Source organism: Elgaria multicarinata, chromosome 14, assembly GCF_023053635.1.
Source record: "Elgaria multicarinata webbii isolate HBS135686 ecotype San Diego chromosome 14, rElgMul1.1.pri, whole genome shotgun sequence".
In the NCBI taxonomy this organism is placed as follows: Eukaryota; Metazoa; Chordata; class Lepidosauria; order Squamata; family Anguidae; genus Elgaria; species Elgaria multicarinata.
The window spans coordinates 7,199,885-7,212,878 of NC_086184.1; the positions used below are offsets into that span (position 1 = coordinate 7,199,885).

Here is a 12,994-nt window from a genome sequence, read left to right on the forward strand (position 1 = left end):
CCCCCTCAATAACTGATCATTGGCAAACAAATGGTCAATGTGTGAAAATTGTCTTTCTAGCTTACGCGGAAGAACGTTAGAATTTCAATAGCTCACTCTATATCAGCAAAGAACGGCTATATATTTCTATTCTATAGGATTGACAAGATGATTTGTGCAATACAGCAACCCACTTCGGAGAGGCACTATATCCATCTCAAATACGCATTCAGCCGCCAGTGCCTTTTACTGCATGTATATAAAAAATAAATACGTTCTATAGGTCCTTTATTTGGCACAAATTATGAACAAAGAATAGCAAGATGAGTCGACTACCCAGAAACTTTTCTCCACCCAATTTCTCTGCTTTCATTTGTTTAGAGAATGCAGGGTGTATGAGGGAACCATCTTGCTTTGTGATGTGAGTGATTTTTTTAATAAAATAAATTATTATTATTATTATTATTATTATTATTATTATTATTATTATTATTCCATTTTACAGCTGCTGGCCACACAAGTTTAAAAATGTATTTCCCTCCTGGGACACTTTTCTGGAATGGCATACATATGCATCAAAGGTAACAATCTTTGCCCTTGCTGAGAAAAGCATTGTGTTTGGATATGGGATCAAGGGTTTCCCAAGTATGGCATTAGATTAGATCTGTGATGGCTGATTCACACAAGCATGTCACCACTTGATTGTGTACAACAGGAGAAACACCTTGATGTTAATAGTAGTTCAGCAATGGAACCAATCCGCTAGAGCAGAGGTTGTGCATCCTTTTCAGCCCGACATTTTGTAAACACACACATACACACATGACTCAGCAAACAGATTGCTTTCTCCTTGCAGGGAAGGTGCCATCTGTATGAGAATCTCTTCCTGATAGTTTCTACAGCACAACTTATGAGCAAAGCGTAGCAAGACGATTCGACTGCTGTTATCGGGGTGTGTGTATGGGAAGTGGTGGTCAAGGCAACATTGTGGGTCTGTAGTCGAGGCCTTTAGAGAACCACAGTTTTTGAACCCCTGGCCACAGAGAGTGATAACTGCAGCCATTTTTTTTTTTTTTGGAGTAAGCAAAGCATTGGGTTTCTGATCTATGTCCATAAGGACAGTATACATATTTCATACAGATTTTAAAAGGTGGTGAAAAATCTACTGATCATGGAAGAAGTTCCCCATGGGAAGGCTTCAAGCTGCGGCTGGAATGTCCGTCTGCTGGGGAGGCTCTCGAAGTCTGGATGTCCTGCACGGAGTACAGAGTTGGACTCCAAGCCTCCATCCAACGCGATGATTTCATAATTTCACAATCAAGTATTGGCCATATGTGTGTGAAGCTAGCTGGAGGGCAGGCATCTCTTTCACAGATACCTATAATTTTCTCTAAGCAAAACCGTGACTTCTTTTGTTTTGCTTTTCTTAAAGAAATAAGAGTTTAAAATATCGACTTGATCTCTCTTTGCCCCAGATAAGACATGCTTTAAACAATATGCTGCTATTTAGCCTTCCATCTTTACTCCTGTCACTAGCAAAGTTGATGACCTTTTTGCTCACAATAAGGTCAGCACCCTGAAAATTATCTTTACATTATTATTATTATTATTATTATTATTATTATTATTATTATTATTATTATTATTATTTTAAAAACAAACCAAATAAAAACCATTTGGGGAGTTCCTTTTGGAAAAAGAAAGAAAGAATAAATGGGTGGTAGAGAGAGGAAGATGGTTCTTCACCCAAAGAAATCTGGAGATGATCTTCTCAAGCACGCAGCCAAGTAGGACCAGGCACGATAGAGAGCTTCAATGGTTTCTCAGGTATTCCCAATTTGGCTTTAATGTATTGGCTTTTCCTTTCAGATTTCTCTGTTGTCATATAGTTAGCCAATGTTGGAGCTGCAAGGGAAACAAAGTAACAAACAGATCTGGGTGAAAAAAATGTGTGTGTGGGGAAGAATCTTATTTTTGTTAATTGTATAGGTGCTGAAAACATGGTTAGGCCTCATCTAGAGTATTGCGTCCAGTTCTGGGCACCACACTTCAAGAAGGACGCAGACAAGCTGGAGCGTGTTCAGAGGAGGGCAACCAGGATGATCAAGGATGATCAGGGATCTGGAAACAAAGCCCTATGAAGAGAGGCTGAAACAACTGGGCATGTTTAGCCTGGAGAAGAGAAGATCGAGAGGAGACATGATAGCACTCTTCAAATACTTAAAAGGTTGTCACAGAGAAGAGGGCCAGGATCTCTTCTCGATCATCCCAGAGTGCAGGACGCAGAATAACGGGCTCAAGTGACAGGAAGCCAGATTCGAGCTGGACATCAGGAAAAACTTCCTAACTGTTAGAGCAGTGCGACGGTGGAACCAGTTACCTAGGGAGGTTGTGGGCTCTCCCACACTAGAGGCCTTCAAGAGGCAGCTGGACAACCATCTGTCAGGGATGCTTTAGGGTGGATTCCTGCATTGAGCAGGGGGTTGGACTCGATGGCCTTGTAGGCCCCTTCCAACTCTGCTATTCTATGATTCTATGATTCTATGATACATTACAGCCAGTGTGGTATAGTAGGAAGCGTAGTGGTTTCCAGTAAAAAGAAATCAAATTAAGCAGACTCTCCCATAAGCCTGGTCTGCCCGTCTTTATGGTGCGAAACTCGAGAGAGGCTAGTGAGCAAAAATTAAAATTTTAAAAATAAGCATACCTCCTGAACATCAAAACTCTTCAGGCTTGGTCTAAGAGTTATTCAAATGTAGAATCACAGAATAGTGGAGTTGGAAGGGGCTTATAAGGCCATCAAGTAGAGCCCTCCCTTACAAATATCTGCTACAAGATGCAGTTATGGCAAGAAGTGGGTATTAGATCACTTCATGGGGGGGAAGGCTATCAATGGCTACTAGTCCTATATACTACCTCCAGTATCAGAAGCAGTCTTCCGATGTACACCAGTTGCTGGGGAATCCAGGCAGGAGGGTGCTGGTGCACTCATGTCCTGCTTGTGGGTTTTCCATAGCCATCTGGTTGGCCATTGTGTGAACAGAATCCTGGACTAGAAAGGCCTTTGGTCAGATCCAGCATGGCTCTTCTTTTGTACTTTGTTTATAATAGTTTTACAGCAGCTTTCCCTAAACTGGTGCTCTCCAGACTACAACTCCCAGCATCCTCAGCGAACATGACCATTGGCTGGGGATGATGGTAACTGTAGACCAAATCGTCTAGAGGGCACCAGTTTGGGGGAAGGCTAGGTTATAGCAAAGCTGAAAACCTAAATATGAAACGGGTGGGTCTATGAAAAATAAAACCTATATCTTATACTTTTCAGTAGGGCTGTGCAACACCACCCCTGATGCATTTCAGAGGTCAATTCAGAGCTTCCAGATTGGCTCCGAACTGCCTGGTCCAAATCATTTCAGCTCCAGATCTGAAGAGAGATCTGGACATCTGAAGTGGGTCAGATGTTGTGGTTTCTCACCCTCTATAGTTTCCAATGTTAGATTTACGACAATAGAGAGCCCCCATCAATAGAGAGATGGTGGCTCTCAGGGAGGACAGACGGCTGCTGCAAGCGAGCAGATGGATCATTTAAGTCCTGGCTGCTTGCACAGCTTAGCAGCCCATGGGCAGCGGATCACTATCACCCCAAATCATGCCAAAGCACTTCGGACCCAATCTGACCTGCTTTGGGGGCACTTTGGCCTGATCCGATACCGATCTGGATTAGGAGAAAAGCCGCCCAAATGAGCCTGCTTCAATTCAGGGTTCAGATCCAAAAAGGAAGCGGTGCACAGCCCTCCTTTTCAGAATGTAGGAGCAAGGAACCTGAACAGGATGATACAAACCTTAAACTGTCGCACGTTTCCTTGTGCTACAAGATGTTGCTCGTTCTCAGGTGTGATGCAGTACGCTAATCTCTGAAGAGGGGCAGAGAGAGAGAGAGAGAGAGGAGAAAGTCACTTTGAGGGACGTTATCTCTATACAGTGATGATGGGAAGGAAGGCAGGCAGGTAGGCAGGCTACATAGGTAAGACAATATCTGCTTCTGGAACACTTTACTAAAATAGGTGTATCCAAAGTTTTCAGGGCTAATGGCTTTGTTCAGTGCAATAAAGCACAACCAGCTGATTGTACTATAACTTAGAAACCCACTTGACTGCCTCACACTTTTATGAAAGAAGACCCACTTCCATTAGTGTAGGCGTAAACAAGTTAAAAGTGACACGTGCATCTTTGGCTGAGTGTAAACATTCTGTGACATCACAGCAGCTCAACAAATGGCAGGGGGTGATCATGGATTGTTTAGTGGGCAGCAAGAGTCTGCTTTGACCCTCTTTCGGATGATGAGATGTTTGCATGTGAACCCCCCCCCCCAAAAGGGATGCCTGTGTGCTATTTGACTGAAAGGTTTAAACAAAAGGAGACAGAGAACACGTTCTGTCTGAAATCCTGCTTTCTGCGGATTGCTTTGACAGCATAGAGAAGAAGGCTTGCCAATGGCACTGACAGGAAAATTAATATGATCACAAATTTTAAACCTGCACAGTTGAGAAAAGTTAATTGGGAGGAGAGTGCAGGGCAATTGTGATGCAGAATAATTGGATGCACTTTTTCACCGTAGAAGCCGAGGCTCTCTAAAATTGGAGAACAGCATGGTTTCTCTCTCTCTCTCTCTCTCTCTCTCTCTCTCTCTCTCTCTGTGTGTGTGTGTGTGTGTGTGTGTGCGTGTATCTCCTTTTCACATTATTGTGCATACACAGCCTGTGGGCCCTTTGGCCTTCAGTGCAACCCCCACACATTGCCCTCAAATTTGCCACTGCAATGCCGACAATGTACAATATGCCACCGGATTTCAGCATCTATCTGTGACAGTGGCCTAAAAGGGCCAAGTTTAGCTTTAAAACAAGGCAAGAGCTTGTCGTAGACCTAAGTTTGGCCTTTTCATGCCACCATCACGGTTTGCCATAGTAGCGAAGGGGCAAACGGCCAAATGTTTTGCTGCAGCCCCAACCAAATACAGTGGCACTGTGTAGTGGTGGTGTGGCCCCTGGATGGTTCAGGGCTGTGTGTTGAAATGGGCCCTCAGCACCCCTGAAACTTTCCATCCCTGCCCTATTGTGATAAGGCCGAATTTTGACATCAACTTCTACACATTGGGACAAGTTTTCACCGTTTCGTTCTAGCTCCATTTTGCCACCCCTATAAGAATCTTACGGCTGAACTCAATGTGAAGTGGGAACGTCATGATTGGATCCCATAGGACTTTATTCTATTCAGAGGCCACCAGTGAGGGAGGAAGCAGCAGCCAGGCACCTCTCCATCGTGCCTGGGTCCAGCTACAGCTGAGAGCCCCCTCCCTCCTGCTACCAACTGTCTCTGCAGAGCCCACCAGTGAGGGAGGAAGCAGCAGCCAGGCACCTCTCCACCGTGCCTGGGTCCAGCTCCAGCTGAGAGCCCCCTCCCTCCTGCTACCAACTGTCTCTGCAGAGGCCACCAGTAAGGGAGGAAGCAGCAGCCAGGCACCTCTCCACCGTGCCTGGGTCCAGCTCCAGCTGAGAGCCCCCTCCCTCCTGCTGTCAACTGTAACTGCTGAACTTTGCAACTAAGATTGTAGTGCCTGAATTTGCTTTCCTTTCCCCCCTCCTCCTCCTCCCTCCCAATCCCCTTTCCTTTTGTGTCATGTCTTTTAGATTGTAAGCCTGTGGGCAGGGACTGTCAAGAAATACTTTTGTAAGCCGCCGTGAGAGCCTTTTTTGGCTGAATGGCGGCATAAAAATCCTTAAATAAATAAATAAATAAATAAATAAATAAATTCTTTATTATTCCACAACAACTTTGAAGGGCTACTAATTTGATCTGTAGTGTTGTTGCGCTGTGAGGGGGGAATATGAACAATTTCTCCCTGCAATGCTACCCAACTAAAAACATGTCCCTCTAGATAGATAGATAGATAGATAGAGCTTTTATTGTTTCAGCCAATGGATACAACAATCATAGCAGAAACATACATCGATAAAAATCAGGCAAAACAAATCTCATTATTTTTTAACACTCTGCGATATCAGAAAATTTGCTCTATGCATTTGGGCTGTAAGAGCGAAGTTGGCCAATGTCAACAGGACTGTAGACAATGTATTGAATGTAAATAAAAAGAAATCTTCCCGAATTGGGCCTGCTGGACTTTTTCTCAAGAAAACCATCTAAATATTTAGAATGAAGTTGGGAATTGATAGGCCAGTAGGACAATTAATGAGGCAGGTCCTCCACTTTGCCACTACGGCAAGGGCAGAGTCTAGAGGCATAATGCCCTTCCAGAAGATTTCATTTGTCCTAGTGTGGAAAAGAGAGTTTCCCATATTGGACCCGTCTTTCCCCACTGGCCACAGCCAACAGCAGCAGTTTCAGAAAGGCCATTTCAAACCAGGGAAATAACATGCCCTTAATCTAATTAGCAGCAACCACAATTGCATTGAAGTAAGGAAAAAGTCACTGGCCAAACTGATGGTGGATCTTATCCAACATGTCTAGTTTTTTGCCTTAATAGGTCAGATTCTGGAGTGCTTTAGCTTCCAAATGTCCAGCACGGGAAGTAAAGAAGCACCCTAAATCTTCTCTTGAAAAGGCAAATTACTTAAAAGCTGTTTCCAAAAGGTCACCTCTCGGCAAAGCGTTTGTGGAATTAAAGAAAGCTTAACGCTGGCGATTTTCATTTCACAAAGAACATTTCCATGACATTTCATTGCCTGGCCACTCACTTGTTTAAAGGTCCCCCGTGCCTTCACTAATTTATAGAGAACGAATGCAGGGACAAGGATCATTGAAGACGATGCGATTCCCCATCCAACAGAATTGGCCCAAGGTGGGAAGACATATTCATCATAGGTCAGAGGTTTGAAATTGATAATACTGACTATTACCACAAACTATGGGAAGAAATGGGAGAAGAAGGCAAATATCAATTTTATTTGAACCACATGTTTATTCCCAGCCGGGGAAAAGAAAGGGTCTTCATATCAACTGGGTTGTGGCATGCAAATCATCTTAAGCGTTTATGAGCCCTACATTGATGCTTCCCCCTTCCCGCTAGGTTCTGATGGAGCTAAGCCAAATCTGTAGAACTACAAGGGTTATTGGTGCTTAGAAAATTACTGTTTTAAGGTCTGATGACCCCACAGCATTTCTCTGCATTCATGATAGTAGTCAAAACAATTAACAAACTTTCTATGAATACACATCACCTTCTAGAATTGGCTTCCAAATAATCAGTCAGATGACTACTGCTTTCTATGTATCTGACTCTCAGGGCTCATCTACACCAAGCAGGATATTCCACTATGAAAGCAGTATATTGATGGTGTACATTGATGGTGCTATATAAATTAATAATAATAATAATAATAATAATAATAATAATAATAATAATAATAATAATATATAAAAGGCAGGAGCCACCCTACTGCTTTATAGCAGTATCAAAGTGCACTGCAGGATCTACACTACTGCTTTATAGTGGTCCTGAAGTGCACTGACAACTGTTGGGGCCCATTGACACATCTACCCCAAGCAGCATATAGCACTATGAAAGTGGTATGAAAGCGGTAGATGGCATGTCAACTGTCTCTGGAGAGGCCACCAGTGAGGGTGGAAGCAGCAGCCAGGCACCTCTCCACCGTGCCTGGGTCACTGCAATCTTTTCTGGGGATATTACTTGGGCCAAATCTACGCTAAGCAGGATATAACACTTTGAAAACGTTTTGAAGACTATAGAGAGAGTGTGTCCTGGGTCCATGAATGGAGGCTTAGCCAAATCTGTTGACTTCTCTCATGTGAATCATGGGGCATGCACAGACAGAGGTGATGAGTGAGAAAAGATGGCAGCGCTTGTTCCCCTTCAAGGAAGTTTTGTTTTCATTCTGCTCCTCTATGGTGTCCAATTTTGTTTTATTAGCATGTGCAGGACATCGTTGTAATTAGATCATCAGGTTTCATTTTGCAGATCATATTATTATTATTTACAATATTTATATACCGCTCCCCATTGGAAACTTTGGAGCTGTGCCCAGACCCCCTGATCCACTAACGATCCTGATCCGCAATTTATTTATTTATTTATTTATTTATTTATTTATTTATTTATTTATTACATTTCTATACCACCCAATAGCCGGAGCTCTCTGAGCAGTTCACAAAAACTTCCGGATCAGGTCCACTCCACCCCACGTCAATCCGCCTATGGTCCTCTACGCTCCGCTGCTGAGCTCCAGATCCAAATTGGAGCTCTGCGGTGGTGGTGGTAGGTAAGCCCCCCCCTACCCACTCAAAACTTACCTGCCTCTGTCGTGGTCCAGCAGCGTCTTCAACTGAGGCTGAGGACTCAAACAGGAAGACCAGGCTGCGGTGCCGCGGAGCCAGGTAAGGGGCAGGGGGAGGGTGGCTTACCAGGCTTACCCACTGTTGCATTGGGTAAGGATTGAAATAATGCCTACCTCACAACACACATGCACATGAAAACACACAAACAATACTTTGGTAATGTTACTTAACACAGTCTTTCCCTTTGTTCTGCCTGTTCTTAATCATGATCGTTGGTGTCCTGGGCGAAGAATATTGCCAGCTGTACATTTTTGCCTCAATCCCCCATGGGCAATTTGCATGCACAAGATGGCCTCCACATGTACATCCCTTTACTTAATTGGAAATTGCAACAACACATCATGGATCTCGGTGCTATACCTGAAGAGGCAAGGAAGCCAACCACACCAGAGAAAGATACACAAGTCCGACTGTTTCTATAAAAAGAAAAGAAGAGCTTACCAATAAAAAAGCTGGGCTCACAAATTTCCAACACAGTCTCCAGTAGAGGCCTGGCTTGAAACCCATCATTCGCTCGATATCTTCACTAAATCTGTCTACACCTGCAGATCGATCGCAAATGTAAGGAGCAAACAGAGCGAAGAACACAGAGATATGTTTGCATACAGTAGTCACTACAATCTTTTCTGGGGATATTACTTTGGCCAGATCTACACTAAGCAAAATATAACACTTTGAAAACGTTTTGAAGACTATATAGAGAGTGTGTCCTGGGCCTCAACAGTTGTCACTACTGTTATAAACTGTTTTAAAGCAGTAGTGTAAATCCTTCCTTGGTTACCTTTCCAAAGAAAGCTGGTCAGCTCACCATCAAAGTGACTCACATTTAGCACGAGCATCAGAAAGAGAGCAGCTAGGTTTTTGGAGGCCTATGAAATGGTGATGGTGCCCAGGCTAAAGGCCTGTCATGTTAAAATAAGTGGGATATAAAGGGCCTTTGGTCACAAACCCCATGTACATTTACTTGGGAGTAAGTCTCATTGAGTTTAATTGGGACTTTGTTCTGATAAAATGAGCCTTGTGTGGCGCAAAGCGGTAAAGCAGCAGTTTCTGCAGCTGAAACTCTCCCCACGGCCTGAGTTCGATCCCAGCGGAAGCTGGTTTCAGGCAGCCGGCTTGGGTCGACTCAGCCTTCCATCCTCCCGAGGTCGGTAAAATGAGTACCCAGTTAGCTGGGGGAAAGGGATTAACGTCCGGGGAAGGCAACGGCAAACCACCCCGCTATAAGGCCTGCCAAGAAAACGTCAGCGAAAGCTGGTGTCCCTCCAAGAGTCAGCAATGACTCAGTGCTTGCATGAGAGGTTCCTTTCCTTTCCTTTCCTTCTGATAAAACGCCCTACGTTTGGGCTACTACTCTCCATGCAGTCATGGCAAAAGTTTGTTCTATGGCTAAACCAGCCATACCATTACAAGTGAAGTTTCTTTACAATTCCCCACCACCACCATTCTTATAATCATTGCCAGCCCACATGGTTATTGGTTTAAAATTATAAAGTCCATGATGACTGAGAATGATGAGAGCTACAGTCCAAAACATATGGAGGACACACCAAGTTGGGGGTGGGGGGATATCAACAGAAATAGAACAACATTCCAATCAAGCTGAAGGGATAGAGTGAAGTTCCCTGAAAAAATGTTGACCTTGTTTTGATCATTGGGAAAGTGCAGCTGTACTCATCATTATTCTGAAGAGAGGACATAGATGAAGCAAAAAGAAAGAACATCTGGAGGACTAATGAGTAGATGGAAAAGCTGAAGGATGAAACCAACCTTTATGAAAGTTGTTGATCAATGTGGATTGTTAAAAGGACGCATTTAACAGTTTGGAATTTTAATGTCCAAGAAGCATTACTTTCATGCATTTGAACTGTTCACAAAACTTTTTTTTTTTTTTTAAATTAGGGTGGTGGAGAGAATGGGGTAATTTTTTCAATCATGTTGTTTGGATGAGTTGATCTTCTTTGTTCTTTCAGAGTTGCCAAAGCACTTGGGGAACCTTCAGCAGAGGAACTGAAAGAAGATCTCATCCAAGAACGCTTGCAAATGAGATGAAGCATTCAATGGGAAAACAGATTGGCAATATCAAAAGCAGCAAATTTCACAATAAAATCATTCAAGAAGGTATGTGACTATGACTTGTGAAAAGAGGGGTTTGGGGAGGCCTGGCATTCAATAATGGAATAATAATCTGGAGTAGGGAAGGGCAAATTTACCTTGGTCTACCTCGCAGGTGGCTCAATGGACCCTGTCAGCTGCCAGACCATGTTTATTATTATTATTATTATTATTATTATTTATTTATATAGCACCATCAATGTACATGGTGCTGTACAGAGTAAAACAGTAAATAGCAAGACTCTGCCGCATAGGCTTACATTCTAATAAAATCATAATGAAACAATAAGGAGGGGAAGAGAATGCCAACAGGCACAGGGTAGGGTAAGCAGGCACAGGGTAGGGTAAAACTAACAGTATAAAGTCTGCACAACATCAAGTTTTAAAAGCTTTAGGAAAAAGCAAAGTTTTTAGTTGAGCTTTAAAAGCTGCGGTTGAACTTGTAGTTCTCAAATGTTCTGGAAGAGCGTTCCAGGCGTAAGGGGCAGCAGAAGAAAATGGACGGAGCCGAGCAAGGGAAGTAGAGGCCCTTGGGCAGGCGAGAAACATGGCATCAGAGGAGCGAAGAGCACGAGCGGGGCAATAGTGTGAGATGAGAGAGGAGAGATAGGAAGGAGCTAGACCGTGAAAAGCTTTGAAGGTTAACAGGAGAAGTTTATATTGGATTCTGAAGTGAATTGGAAGCCAATGAAGAGATTTCAGAAGCGGAGTAACATGGTCAGAGCGGCGAGCCAAGAAGATGATCTTTGCGGCAGAGTGGTGAACAGAAACCAACGGACTGATGTGAGAAGAAGGAAGGCCAGAGAGAAGAAGGTTGCAGTAGTCCAACCGTGAAATAACCAGTGCATGAACAAGCGTCTTCGCGGAAGAGACAGACAAAAATGATCGAATCCTGGCAATATTATACAGGAAAAATCGACAAGATTTAGCTACTGCCTCAATATGAGGAATAAAGGAGAGCGAGGAGTCAAATATAAAGCCAAGGCTACGAGCCACACACCAGTTTGTGGGTTGGAGGTGAGCAGTTACCTGCTCCCTCACTGAGCCACCATTTTGTGGGAGATGGTAGCTTGTTCTTTCATGCAAAAGGGCTTTTTATGCCCTTCAGGTATTTGGAGATGGCAATCTTATCACCTCTTAATTGTCTCTTCTCCATGCTTAGCGATACGTAGACAAGTCTTATTGGCATCCATGGGACTGAAGCAAGTCATGGTTGATACCAATGGCTCAACTCTAAGTATGTCTATGTCTGGATCCAGCCCTATCTTTCACTTGTACTTTTGCTCTTTGCTACTTTGGGCTCATCTACACCAAGCAGGATATTCCACTATGAAAGCGGTATGAAAGTGGTATATAAAAGGCAGGAGCCACACTACTGCTTTATAGTGATATTGAAGTGCAATGCAGGATCTACACTACTGCTTCATAGTGGTAATGAAGTGCAGTGACAACTGTTGGGGCCCATTGACACATCTACACCAAGCAGGATATAATACTATGAAAGTAGTATATGGTATGTGTCATGGATCCCGACAGTTGTCAGTGCACTTCAGTACCACTATAAAGCAGTAGTGTAGATCCTGCAGTGCACTTCAATATCACTCTAAAGCAGTAGTGTGGCTCCTGCCTTTTATATACTGCTTTCATACCACTTTCATAGTGGAATATCTGCTTGGTGTAGATAAGCCCAGGGAACACACATTTATATGTGTGGGTATGGGAAATCAATTAGGTAAATAAATAAATAAAAATATAGATGACTCAGGATAGAAATAAGACCTGCTCTGCTATGGCAGCTCCTTGGGGAAATGTCCTACTGCCAATTCATAGGTCATCTTTCTGGTTTGGGTGGTGCTTCCATACAGCCAGGTCCCGAATCCCACTGAATTGGAGAACCGTGTGAGATGGAGAAGTTAATCCCATCATCCTATCTGGAGCCTGTTTGAAGTGCGGCTCTGGATTCCAAACTTGCTCGAGGCCAAACGTTCAGCTGAGAGAAGGGATGGAAATTACCTGTCCCAAATGAGACTGTGATGCCCTGCAATCACAGGCATTTAAACGGCGAGATGGGAACAACATAATTGAGGGCATAATTAATGCTGTGCTCCCAGCCGACATGGTAAAAATCTCACTTCTTGGCAGGAGAATGTGTGATTAAAGAAGCCATTTCCCTCAAGTTGCCCTGCTGTGTTTAGCAAACCCTGTAAAGAGCTGTTATCATAAATACAGCTTCGGCAAGCTTTTCTAGCCTGGGTTATCTAAGTGCATTTGTTTTCATTTGTAGGATAAGGAGGAGAAGCACCCAGCTTCTTGCTTTTGCTGTGTTACGATTGTGTACACGGTGGGAAAGTTGCGGTGCGTTAATTTATTTTTGTCTCCTTTACACCACTGGTCTGTGTTTATGTCTGATGGCTGTTGACATCCAGTAACCATTAGAGGTCAAAAGGATGCTGTCTGCTGGGTGAAAACTGTGTGTGTGTCACTAAGGTGAGTGAGTCTTCATGCAAGTTCTCCATCATTTTCATTTTGT

General features: G+C 43.5%; 1 protein-coding gene across 1 annotated transcript in view; it reads right to left on the bottom strand.

The window, feature by feature from the left end:
• Window positions 1-1,860: 1,860 nt before the first annotated feature.
• The window catches only part of SLC6A2 (solute carrier family 6 member 2), a 72,311-nt gene continuing 61,177 nt past the window's right edge, over window positions 1,861-12,994 (bottom strand). The window contains exons 12-15 of the mRNA XM_063141422.1: window positions 8,791-8,891; window positions 6,732-6,899; window positions 3,822-3,893; window positions 1,861-1,884 (exon numbers count right to left, since the gene is read on the bottom strand). Coding sequence (XP_062997492.1) covers window positions 1,861-1,884; window positions 3,822-3,893; window positions 6,732-6,899; window positions 8,791-8,891 — 365 coding nt within the window. The remainder of the gene's footprint in view (window positions 1,885-3,821; window positions 3,894-6,731; window positions 6,900-8,790; window positions 8,892-12,994) is intronic.